The sequence below is a fragment of the Hippoglossus stenolepis genome, chromosome 10 (genome assembly GCF_022539355.2).
Source record: "Hippoglossus stenolepis isolate QCI-W04-F060 chromosome 10, HSTE1.2, whole genome shotgun sequence".
NCBI classification, from domain to species: Eukaryota; Metazoa; Chordata; class Actinopteri; order Pleuronectiformes; family Pleuronectidae; genus Hippoglossus; species Hippoglossus stenolepis.
The window spans coordinates 21,552,716-21,564,948 of record NC_061492.1 but is presented as its reverse complement, the minus strand read 5'-3'; the positions used below and the strand labels follow the sequence as shown (position 1 = coordinate 21,564,948).

At 39.5% G+C, this 12,233-nt stretch overlaps 1 protein-coding gene across 2 annotated transcripts in view; it reads right to left on the bottom strand.

The window, feature by feature from the left end:
- The window catches only part of lrfn5a (leucine rich repeat and fibronectin type III domain containing 5a), a 131,161-nt gene that overhangs the window by 21,338 nt on the left and 97,590 nt on the right, over positions 1–12,233 (bottom strand). For both annotated transcript variants that reach the window (XM_035167136.2, XM_035167137.2), the window contains 5 exons: positions 7,528–7,751; positions 3,502–3,630; positions 3,227–3,407; positions 1,583–1,738; positions 982–1,241 (listed from right to left, as the gene is read on the bottom strand). In XM_035167136.2, the coding sequence (XP_035023027.2) occupies positions 982–1,241; positions 1,583–1,738; positions 3,227–3,407; positions 3,502–3,630; positions 7,528–7,724 (923 nt within the window). In that variant the 5' untranslated portion in view covers positions 7,725–7,751. The remainder of the gene's footprint in view (positions 1–981; positions 1,242–1,582; positions 1,739–3,226; positions 3,408–3,501; positions 3,631–7,527; positions 7,752–12,233) is intronic.

The window sequence follows — 12,233 nt, the reverse complement described above, 5'->3', positions numbered from 1 at the left end:
TTTGAGTGAGTGACTGACTGTAAATGAGTTTGACAAATCATTAAGATTGGCTGAATGGTTTAATTTGATTATTATGCAGTAAAATAAACCAAGGACACATGTGGCTCAGTCATAAATATTGACGCAGTCCATTTAGTTCATTGTGCAAAAAGGAACTATTGTCAATTTGGTTAAATATTGGAGGTTAGGTAAATTCTAACAATGATCCTCTGTAGGTGTCTGACTGAATTCACATGGCTGCAGTAATTTATAATTTTTAAGCCATTAAATTATAAGTCTATTGTGCAGAAATGTCGAGGTAATTTCCTGTAACAACAGCGAGGTCTAATTAAGTAAAACAGGATACACGCTGAGGAAAATGTAGGAAATGTTGTAGTTTTCCTGGTTGCTGCAGGGTCACATTGTGCGTAGGCTCTGCACACAAGCAACAGAGCCTGTCCATATATATCAGAGGCATTTAAAAAAAAAGGTATCTGCATTAAGAAATCATTGTCAAGACGTCCTTGTTTTTTGCAAGTTCTCTGCATTTTAATGTTGAAGATTAAAAATATGAGATACGTTGACTCTGATGATCTCTACTTATGAAGACGACACAATAAAAGACAGAGTAATGTCCTCCCATTGATTTTCTTTGCCCTCTTTTTCTCATTTTCATCAAATCTCCATATTTGAAAACATAACATGTGTCATGATTGGAAGCATGCAACTAATATATATGCAAATGGGGCTGTCTTCATCTCTCAGTCCCGTTGTTGTTTTGTCCTCTTGTGTTACATTTAATTTTAATGTAATGCCCTTGTTTTGTGGTTCAGTGAACAGAAGACTTTTCATATATTCTTGAGCAGCTTAAAACACAATGGACAACAACAGAAATTAAAAGAGAAAGTCATTCTGTGTGTGTGAGTGTGTGTGTGTGTGTGTGTGTGTGTGCGTGCGTATGAGTGCAGAGTGGTTGTAGGAATTAAGTATTAATACTGATACCTTAGTGCGACTCGCTGCCCTTCGAGCACCCTCATCTCATGGGAGAATCTGGTGATGAGGGGGGGCTCACACAGGAACTCCTCCTCGGGGACGGACCAGAAGTATCGACCAGCGAGGTGCTGCGGTGAGGCGCACGTCTCCAGGTCGTCCTCCCTGTTCAACCTCCTCAGCCACAGTAACTCACAGTTGCAGTGGAGAGGGTTCCCACCGAATGACAGCGCGAAAGAAGTGGACGTCATGAACCCCGACGTGGCCAGGACCTGGTCGTGTAAAACAATAATTGCATTTTTAAAAACTTTAGCTGTCAAAGAAAAAGTAAATTTTCAGTTCAAATTTCCACCTTTGCTGTGGAACCTTAACCCTAATGATGGATGAGTGGCTACATCACCAGGACCAGAAACTAAATAAGAATTTTTTAGAAGCAGTTTCAAATTATCAACATTTAGAGAGAGTTGTCCCTCCTATAATTTCCCCCACTGACTGACTTGCTCTTTTTTCCGCCATGTCAACTTATTGGCGAGTTGCATTTCTGCAGTTTGTTGTTTTTCTATCATCATTCCAAAGCTCTGTTGCTTTTGAATAATTTGTGTAGGGTAGCTACCTGTGCTCGTTGGAAAAGAGGGTCCGGTGGAAGCTTTTGCAGTTTGTTTGAGGTGACGTCCAGCCGGTTGAGTTTCTGTAGCAGCGAGAAGGTTCCCTCAGGAATATAGTCCAACATGTTGTGGTCTAAACTCAGCGTGTGGAGGCTCGTCATTCTCTGTTGGAAAGAGAAAGACAAAGAATTTTATTACCTTCACACATTTGGATATTTTCTCATTTTAGTTGTTGAAGATGTTATAAACTTTGTGTCTTTTCTCTCCCTTAGTTTGTGCTTTCCGCTCTGTCTTCAGTCTGCAGATAACTAACTGCCACTCAGACTCATCCATCCATTATCTATATCGCCTATCCTTCAAGTGTCATCAGCCCATCACAGCAAACAAGCTCTACGTTTCACTTATTATTATACTTATAACAATCAGTCTGACAGTGCTTGAATACAACAGTTACGTAACTTTCTCTCTCCACTCCCACAGCCATGAACATGCTAAAGGAGAGCTTTCATTAAACATGCTCATATATTCGGTGAACGGGGAACCGAATGTATCAGCTGCAACTGCTGAACAACGCTCACGTTTTACGGCATCACAAATTAATAGATTTAATTTCGGGCAAACACAATTGTTGCAGTTGTAGCCCCAAACTTCTAGCAATCCATAGCACAACATCTGAGCATGATGTGTTACACATTTTATTCTACATTACATTATATTACATATACAAGAACAACAGTAGGCGAGTGAGAGCCACTGTCACATCAAACCAGAAGTAAAGACTGATGTAATTGAACCTGTTTTTATTTCTCAGCCTCTGTGGCAGAAACAGGAAATAAAAACCACATCAAAAATCACTCGAAACATACAAAATCAATAAAAACATAACAAATGACCTGAAAATGGTGACAAATGTGTTTCAGTCATATCCAGTTTCCAAGGCATTATTTACAATATGCAGCTAATGGTTTTTATTTCATGTTTCTGCTTCACAGGCTGAGAAACTAAAGTTTGAGTGAAACCCTCAGGTTTGAGGAGATGGTTTTCAGACTTTGCTCAGGTTAGTAAGTTTTTGCTTATTGTGGGAACTGTTTCTCTCTTTAATATTATAAGATATTGACCTTGAGAAAATGTATGTTTTGATTTGGTGCTATACATGTGACATTTGTCTGAAAAGCATCTTTCCTTGATCTACAGTGGAGGTATAAATGTAAAGCTATATTACGTTATATTATTATTAACATGTCTGACTGTGGGTGGAAACTTTCAGTGTTACAGCAGCTCCCTATTCTTTTTCAGATTGCAGAATACTTCAGGATGATGACCCACAGAGGCTGTGACATTTAGATCACATAAAAATTGTCTGTTGACAAAGAGCGCTAATAAAATGTTTACTGTCAGCCATGAAAAAACATAGGAACGAAAGAATCTCAAGTGAAACAATCAATAGCAAAGTGCATGCAGTCTTATTGAATTGTCTATTAATGGCCTCTGTTCTGTCCAAAAGCCCATAAAAACTTTTTTTCTATTTTATTTCAAAGAAATGGCCAAAAATGTTTTATGGCCTTTTTATTGTGCTTGGGATTGGCTCATTACAAACCCCTCCAGATATAAACAGGTTTGAAAAGGATGCTGCAGATTAAAGAGATCCTGACCTGGATGGCTTCCCAAGGAATAGAGTCCAGATTATTGTAACTCAGGTCCAGTTCTTCCAGCGCCAGCAGGTCGTTGAACGCTCCCTGGTGGATCACCATCAGCTGGTTGTTGTTCAGAATCAGGTGGTGGAGCTTCGACATCCCGCTGAACGTGTCGTTGCCTATCCTCGTCAGGCGGTTACTGAAAGAGGTCAAAGAAATGAAAACTTTTTTTATAACCCGCAGGCCTCTGCAGCTATGGCGATAAAGTGGAATGAGCCTGTGCTAGGTCAAACCTGTTGAGGTGTAGGGCTCTGAGGTTTTCCAGATCAGCAAAGGCATGAGGTGTGATGAAGGAGATGGTGTTTCTGGATAATGTGAGGTCGACCAGTCGTGTCATGTTTGCAAAGTCTTTCCTCTTCACACTATGGACATAGATGAGAACAGTTAAATCAGCAAAAGGACAGACACACTGTTTATCAATGGGGATATTTCCTCCAGCACTATGACTATCTAGGTTTACAGTAACACCAACAATTCTAATAATAATAATAATAATACAATATTAAACTTTATTTGTATAGCACCTTTCATACAGGAAATGCAGCTCAGGGTGCTTTACATACAATATAGATAAAAACACGTTACAATGTAATCCATAAAAAACAACATATTTTAAGTAACAAAAGAACATGTTGAAATGATATATAAAAGAAAAGTAAATAAAAAATAAATGAAATAAAATAACAAAAATGCATAAAAACAGAATAGTTAGAAAGTGATTATTATTCAAATTATAAAGGGCGCATAAGTGCGGGCAAGTTTAAGATCTAGTTAAAGGCTGAAGTATAGAGAAATGTTATAAGTTTTCTTTTAAAGGTGTTTACTGAACTAGCTTCTCTGATATATACGTAGCTGTTCCATAACTTTGGAGAATAGTTTAAAAGCTGCATCTCTCATACACTTGCTGCAGATGATCTCAGTGTTCTGGAGGGAATATATTTAGTTGACTAGAGAGTGAGCTATGTAACTCAGTCCTCGCCCATTCAGAGCCTTGTATGTGAGCGGGAGAACCTTAAAGTCAACTAATACTAATATGCTCTCTCCTCTTGGTTCTGGTTAACAGCCGAGCAGCCGAGTTCTCAATGAGCTGGAGTCTCTCTATTGTTTTCTTTGGGAGGCCTGTAAAGAGTGCACTACAGTAATCCAGTCAGCTAGAACTGAAATCATGAATCAGCTCTTCAGCATCTGTCTGATATATTAATGGCCGAACCTTTGCTATGTTTCTAAGGTGGAAAAATGTAGTTTTGATCACCTTGTTAATGTGGGCCTTGAAACTTAGATCAGAGTCTAAGATAACACCTAGTCTTGTCAATTCTGAGTAAATCCAAGGAGTTAGCTGACCCAAAATATCTTTCCAGCATTTGTCTATTTCAATTTTACCCTCATTAATCTTAAGGAAATTATTGCTCATCCATGTATTTTTGCACAAAGAAATTTAGTGATGGAGCGCAGTACGTTGGCTCAGAACCAATGTACAGTTGTGTATCATCTGTGTAACTATGGAAACAAACATTGTGCCCTCTGATGATATCACCCAGTGGCAGCATGTACACTGAGAATAATAACGGTCCAAGGCAACTCCCCTGTGCAACCCAAAGAACAGCTGTCATGTTTGTCCGACACGTAATCTCCAACGCTGACATAGAACTTCCTCCCTTTAATGAACCCGCATGAAGAACAGCGAGCCGTTTGAACAGGGGATAGACCACTGGGAGTTGAAAGGGATGAAAAGGGATGGCTGCTCAGTTTCTGCATGAAAGTCGGGTAACATTCCTTCTCTTTGGCTCACATTCGGTCAGCATCGTGTTGTCCTGTTTGCTAATGACTGTGGGTGCTTAGTCAAACAGTTTGAGATCAGCGGCGCACCCTGACAATACCCGTGCATGAACGTGGGCGGTGGAGCCCCTGGAGGAACAGTGGAGGGACGGGTGTATTTGTTTTCTGTCTTTCGTTCATATATCAACAGTCATTCCCCAGAATCGCTGAAGATGCCGGAGTCAAATTATGGATGAAAAATCCACACAACTATTCCTTTTGAGCTTCCTGCTTCATGTTTGTCACTCACGTTAATAGTGTTCACATACACAGCCGACTTGAAAGGGGAGAAAGTCTTTCAACATTCAAAATAGGAATTCATTCTAAAACAGAAGTCACATTTGCTATTCCTTTTTTATCTTTTCAGCTCATTCAATATGTGTGAGCGTGAATGTCTCTCTCCAAAGACTACGATCCCGAAACTGCAACGCCATCAGGACACAGCCTTGAGCCGCTCCAATGACGAATCAAGCGTAACATACTCTGCAGCCTTTTCAAGAATGTGCTTCTTTTCTTGTTAAACCCTCAAATGAGTTTCATTTCTCTCTGGTGCCAGCGGATAAGGACCCTGCGTGATGTTGCACTGTCCAAATACTCTAAGATCTATTTGTCTGTAGCGCAGAAACTTGTCGCCCGATAACTTCACAGATCAGACTCTGAAGCCGAGCATTCTCTCATGTTTAGACTGAACTTTCCCGAACTAGTACACTTATTTCTTCAAGTATTCACTAAGTAGTACTGGTTGTTAATAATTGAATGTCAGTGAAGTATTAATTATCACATTAAAGAAAAACTGTACACACGCCAACACATTTTCTTCATCTTTTACTTCAAGGTTCAACGTCTTAGTAGAGACTTTCTGACTACTTTCATTTAACCAAATATTTATTCTGTTTAAGTTTTAGAGATTTATTCCCACAGATGTCAGAAGTTAGTGTAAACATTTTAAGAAGACAGGAAAAAGAGGGACCAATTTCATGGATGTACAGCATCAGAGAAACCTGAGCAGGATAAACGTAGCACTTTTAAGCCATTTTCAGACATTTCTGACTTTGTACACGGAGGATCTCCGGGTCAGACGTTCACAACAAAATGAAAAAGTCTGGAAAAGTAAGGCGAGGGGTGGCACCTGGACAGATCTTGCAGGAGGCACATGAAATAAATTGTGTCAGCCCCACCGTTGTCTTTCCAATTTCACATCTTCATCTTCTCCTTCTATGGTTCGTCTTGTTAAATTGAATTCTTCTTATTTTTTCAGTTTTTGGTCCTTCGCGTTGTAGAAACTTCATCAACACACCCCACTTGCTTCTGCTGTTTGAATTGAATTGTTTCCTGTGTATTCTCAGATGGGCTCACTCAGCCTTTTTCCAGACATTTTTGCCGTCAATTGCTTGATGCTGCAAACAATGGCAAGTAATTGACTTGAACATTTGCGTCCTCACATACATCCCTTCAGGAATATATGCATGTCAGTGCCTGCCTGAAAGCAGCTTAAATGTCCTATGAGTAGGATTTATGAGGCTCTGTTGGCATAAATTAAAGATAATATTATTAGTGTTGTTTTGATTTGTGTACATCATCTGAATTAAGAATTATTGTGTTTGCATTACTGTAGAATGAGCTGTTAATATTAAAATGAAGAGCGGGTCCTCCTCCATGGAGGCTGCCATATTTCTACAGTAGAACCAGAACGGACCTTAAGGCTTAGAAAGTTAGGGGTGAGGGGAGGCGTATTCAGTTGGTTGCCATTTGCACAAGTTGCCACTAAATCCTACACACTGGTTTGTTTAAGACACAGTATACAGTACTGCACTTACATGGAAGCAAACATGCAGTTTAAACTTCAGTGTTTTTTTTCTTAAATGCAGATTTAGTCATAATAGAATAGAAAAGTATTTTGAATATCAATATTAAAGAGTAAGTATTTTTTTAACTGTTCATGATTGTTCTGCCAAGGTTAATAACATTAACAAAAGCAGAAGTTCTAGTGGCAGCAGTAGACTTTGTAGAAAGTATCAATGGATTTGAATTGTAACTTGCTCTCCCAGCAGAACTAACCATTGTACATTGTAATGCAATTAGCACTGGACATAATTTGTTAAGAGCGGTATAGCATTAGCCGGTGTTCAGACTGAAACCTGGAAATCTGCATAATTGTTTTTCAAAAGTCTCCATTTATTGTTCATCCAGATTAAAACGTGATTTTGAGAGAAAATGGGTCCAGCACTTTTTCCTGAAGTCTCTGTTTTAGCGGCTGGGAATTTCTTTCTACAGTGTGAACGGAAGGCGTTGACATAGCAAAATTGATGTTTTAAAACTAAAAGGCATTATGTGGATAGCCTCAGTATCAAAAATCGTAGTCGGGTGTTAACAGAAGCAGCACCTGCAGAGTATAAAACATTAAAATGATGTGGTTTTGAATGTGTCACTTTTGTTGCTGTTACCTGGTGACAAAGTTGTCAGCCAGCCGGAGCTCCACTGTGTGCCTATCAACGTTGGGCGGTACAAACAGGAGGCCTTTCTTGGCACACAGGGTTGCCAGGTTGGGCGACAGGATCTGACACACGCAGCGCTTTGGGCAGATCTGTGCCCGCACCGCCATGGCAACCGCCAGCATCACACACAGCAACAGCCTCTCCATGGTTACCACCCCACCTGGACACAACACCTGTAACATGAGACAGAGGGAGAAAAGCACAAATTAACATCACCGGACTTTTGTCTTTTGACAGTTATGCCGTCTACCTACTAATTCCACAAACGTCTCTGTATTTGTCGGTTTGTGGAACTCAGCTCAGTGCCAATTTGGTGCAGTTTGGACACGTGATACATTCAATAGTAAGAAACATTTAATAACCAGGTGACCAGTGCTCTGCAGCAGACATTGGGGGCGGGCTAACATGTTAACAGTCTGTGGACCTAGTTGAACATGTCTTCTTCCATGTCCTGTCTATGTGATAAACTACAGCGGCTGTCGACAATTGGGTCAAACCTCAGCCCAAAATCGCCAGCACAAGGACTGAGCTGCAACAGGTACAGATCTACGTCATGGCAACAACATTCATCGAATACCTTCTTGTTTGGTGATTTGCTTCAGTAAAGTAAAAGTTTTGTTGCTGAAATCCTTTATATGGAACATCATTTTATGAAAAACACTGACTTGAAAATGTCCACTGCTGATAAACCAGGTAGGATGAACACAGAGTTTTCTAACTTCACTCTGCACCACAGACTGTTTATAAAAAGCTCTGCACACACAACGTCCAGCACACAAACAATAAAACGTGACCGTATATTGTAGAACTGTTTGAGGAGGACTCACTGAGGAATAATTCTGACGTAGCTCCAGAGCATCAACACAGGTCAAGCAAACAGCCCATTCACATAGACAGCTTGGTTTAGAACAGGCACTGCACTAGCACTAGGTAGTAGAAGTAAAGCAATAAACGTATATCTCCCTAGTGTTTATGTCGTCAGTCTGCAGTACAAGAAAAACTCTGCTTCAGTTCTCTATAACTCAAACATGCTGTGCTGAACTAATAAACTTCCTGTCATCCTCTGTACCCTCCACTGAATCGAATAAACTATATGCCCGTCTCATTAATGCGAGTTGAATGTTTATACAGTGTAGTAGATAAGATAAGGGCAGTGTAGAGAGGATTAGTTTAAGGTACTCTGTTAGTATGCATCAGGAGTCACTTTAAATATGTGTGCATATCAATATAGCTCATTATCTCAGACTAATTACACTTGGCAACTGCAGTGAATCTGATTTTGATGAAGATAAAAATATTAATGACCAGACTTGACTACATGAACCCAAAGACCACACCGCTGACTTTCAGGCATCACTAATCAAACCACAGGAGATCTTTATTAGTCATTGCCCAGCAGCGTCTAAGACAGACACACACACACACACACACACACACACACACACACACACACACACACACATTGTGAGGATATTCATTGACATAATGCATTCCCTGGCCCCTTACACAAATCTTAACAATATATTCATACGTTAACAACACACACACACACACTGGACATCATTAGTAAGCATCAGTGTTGTAGTTAATTAGGAAAGGTTTACAGAGAAAAAGAGAGAGACAGAAAGAGGGAGAGAGAACAGGATGACGCAGGGAGAGAGAAAATGCTCATTAATGGCAACCTTGAGTGGTGTTTGAAGGACGTGGGAGAATCAGGATTAAAGGGATCACAGTGCAAATGCATGCTGACACACACACACACGCAGACACACACATGCACACACTCTCACGTACACACGTGAGAGTGAAACAACATGAGGTTTTCACCTCTTTGAACCTTTCTCACACTGTCTCATGTAAACAGAGGTGTGAGCTGCAGAATGGTGAGGAGAGCAGAGAGATGTGTGATTCCTTCACCGCTCTCCAGTCAGTCAACCTTTCTAAAAGGTTTATGTTGTAATTAATAGCTTAACTGATAATAGCAATCTATTAGTGCTTCATAGAACATTATTACCCATTGATGAGCACAACTTTCAAGTTGTGAATGATGAATGCAGACTTTCTTGGCATGGCACTTACTTTATCTCTTTAGCTCTTATATTGATTATCACAAAGGGTCAATGAAAAAAAATATGAATGACTCTGTAGCATTTATAATTCTAGAGGAAACCAATGATAATTAACAACATTTAAAAGGTATAATTACCAAATAAGCTTAAACCCTAGCAAGAGGGATGTCATTTACAAGGTGGTAACACAGAGGTGTTTCTGAGTAAGAGCTTTCAATATATTATTGGTATACGATTCATCAACCACTAATAAAACCATTAGTTGTGGCTTATAAACCCTTTATAAAGGGTGTTATTAGACCGTGACGATTAAAACTACAATCTGTCACAGCAATACAAGCAGAGAATCAGTGACAAAAAAAACTCAAAATAAAATGCAGCAATTTCGAGAAACATGAAATTAAATTAACCCTTCTCCACCAAAGTGAACTGACTGCTGGTGCTGGTTCGGAGCTTGGTTTTAAGAAAGAGTTTGCTTTTCAAGGGTTAGAGCCGCGTCAACCCTTATGTCACTGTTTATGTCTCTACACCTCAACTGTATAAATGAACCCACGAACATTGATTTGTTTGTACCTCATTATCAACACTGATCATCACATAACGATTGATACTTTTCTCAAATCAGTAAAATCTTTCTTCATAGCTGCAACTGACTCCTCTCGCTCTCCTCCTCTTTGTCTTGAGCGGACACACATACACGCCATTTCATCGGACATATGGACATTACTCAGAGAGAGTAAAAACAACATATTTTGGTCTCCACCAACACATATGTCGTGTTTATCTGCATACAGAGCAGGGAAGTGAGATCCGAACCCATTGGGCCACAACAATTTTTTGGGTTGGTCTTGTTGGTCATGATGATCCCGCCCCCAGCCTCTAACGTAGGCGGTGCCTTCTTCTAGATCAGCAACAAGTTGGTGCCACTCTTGAACCTGTTTTTGTGGCCGAAAGCCAGTTTTTTGGATGTCGACACACTACTAACTGGTTCCAGATTAGGTTCTGGCTCCGAACCGGCCCTGGAACTGCCTTGGTGGAAAAGGCGTATAATAAATGCCTAATAGAGGAATAGATAATGTCATAGAGCTGTAATTCCTCCGCACTGAGCAACAAACAGTGAAGGTGTTAAGATGAGAAGTTTGCTCTGATCTGTGGTGTGAACACAGCGTTCCCACAATGCACCTCTCAGACATGGAGCTGTCAGTCAAACTGTGGTACCTGGACTGAGGCCATCACTGCTCATGTTATGGTTGGTGGTTTAGATATTTTATCAGATGTGTGTTCAACTTTTCTGTTGGTGGATCAAGTTACCTCTACTGAAGACATGTATATAGTTTCACGATAGTTTAACCACAATTACGATTAAAAGCATCCTGTATAACTTGTGTTGTAAAGAATGATTGGATTGTGCTATCTGCTATGTGCTGTGCTCACAGTACAAGATCACATTACCACACTCAGACACCACCAGGATGAAAGCAGTACACTGTAAACCCGGATAACAAATGAACTGGAAAATTTAATTTGAATGTACACAAAAAATGTAAGTATGATACCATTATTATCAAATGTAAGTATATTGTACGAATTTGAAGTAGAATATACTTGCATTTGTTAGTAATGCAGTGGGTGGATAACTTTTAAGTGAAATATACAAACATTTTTAAGTTTTGGCTGTATAAAGTTTTTTTATTTCATGACCACACATCTTTATATCAAGGAGAAGCTGCAGTATTCAGAATACTTTACTAATTGAAATTAAATATGAACTATTAGTGACTTATTAATAATGATAATATTAAGAGTTTTGTGGATAAATGAATGACACACCAAATTGTATCACCTTAAGTAATTTCATTATATTTCTCAAAAGTTAATATTTTCCTGTCAAACAAACAGTTACAGGTTCACAGAGCATTATTTAAACCAAATACAGGTAGGTTTAATATCCTCATTTTGACTTCGAGGTCAAAGTCATGCTGTTACACACCCTGCGACGTAGGTGGCGATGCACCTGTAAGGACGAAAACGACAACGAAGAAGAAGGTACCTTCCCGCCTGTACGTGTCGTGCTACTGAAGAAGGTGAAGCTATTCTCTTCGTGCGTGTGGATTCCTGTTAATTTTGAATCGTACTTGGGACATTTGTTTTTACCATTTCACGGGTTAGTTTCTAACTACTAATTTTTTTAATCATTTGAATAGCATCAGACTTGGACTCCCAATTGGCTAAACAATTTGCAGTGCTGCTTTTAGTCTCCATCATGCTTAAAAGTTGTGGAAAAACTGCTCCCAGAAATTTAAGTCCTATTAGTCCTTCTATATTTGACTTAAATTGTTTTTAAGTGAGGAGTTCTGAGTGTGCTTGTTGTTAAGGAGTTCGAGTAAATTTCTGGGAGCAGTATTTGACATCTTTTCAGTATGACTGGGACTGAAAGTGGGTAAACTTGCCTGAGCTGACTAGCAACAAAAAACTAATAAGGTGTGTGAAGTCAGTTTAACCAGTTACTGTCTGTGCTGTTTATTTTTGTGCAACACTTTTCATAATAGTCTACATAATCTAGGTTGCATAATTATGTCCTCTGCT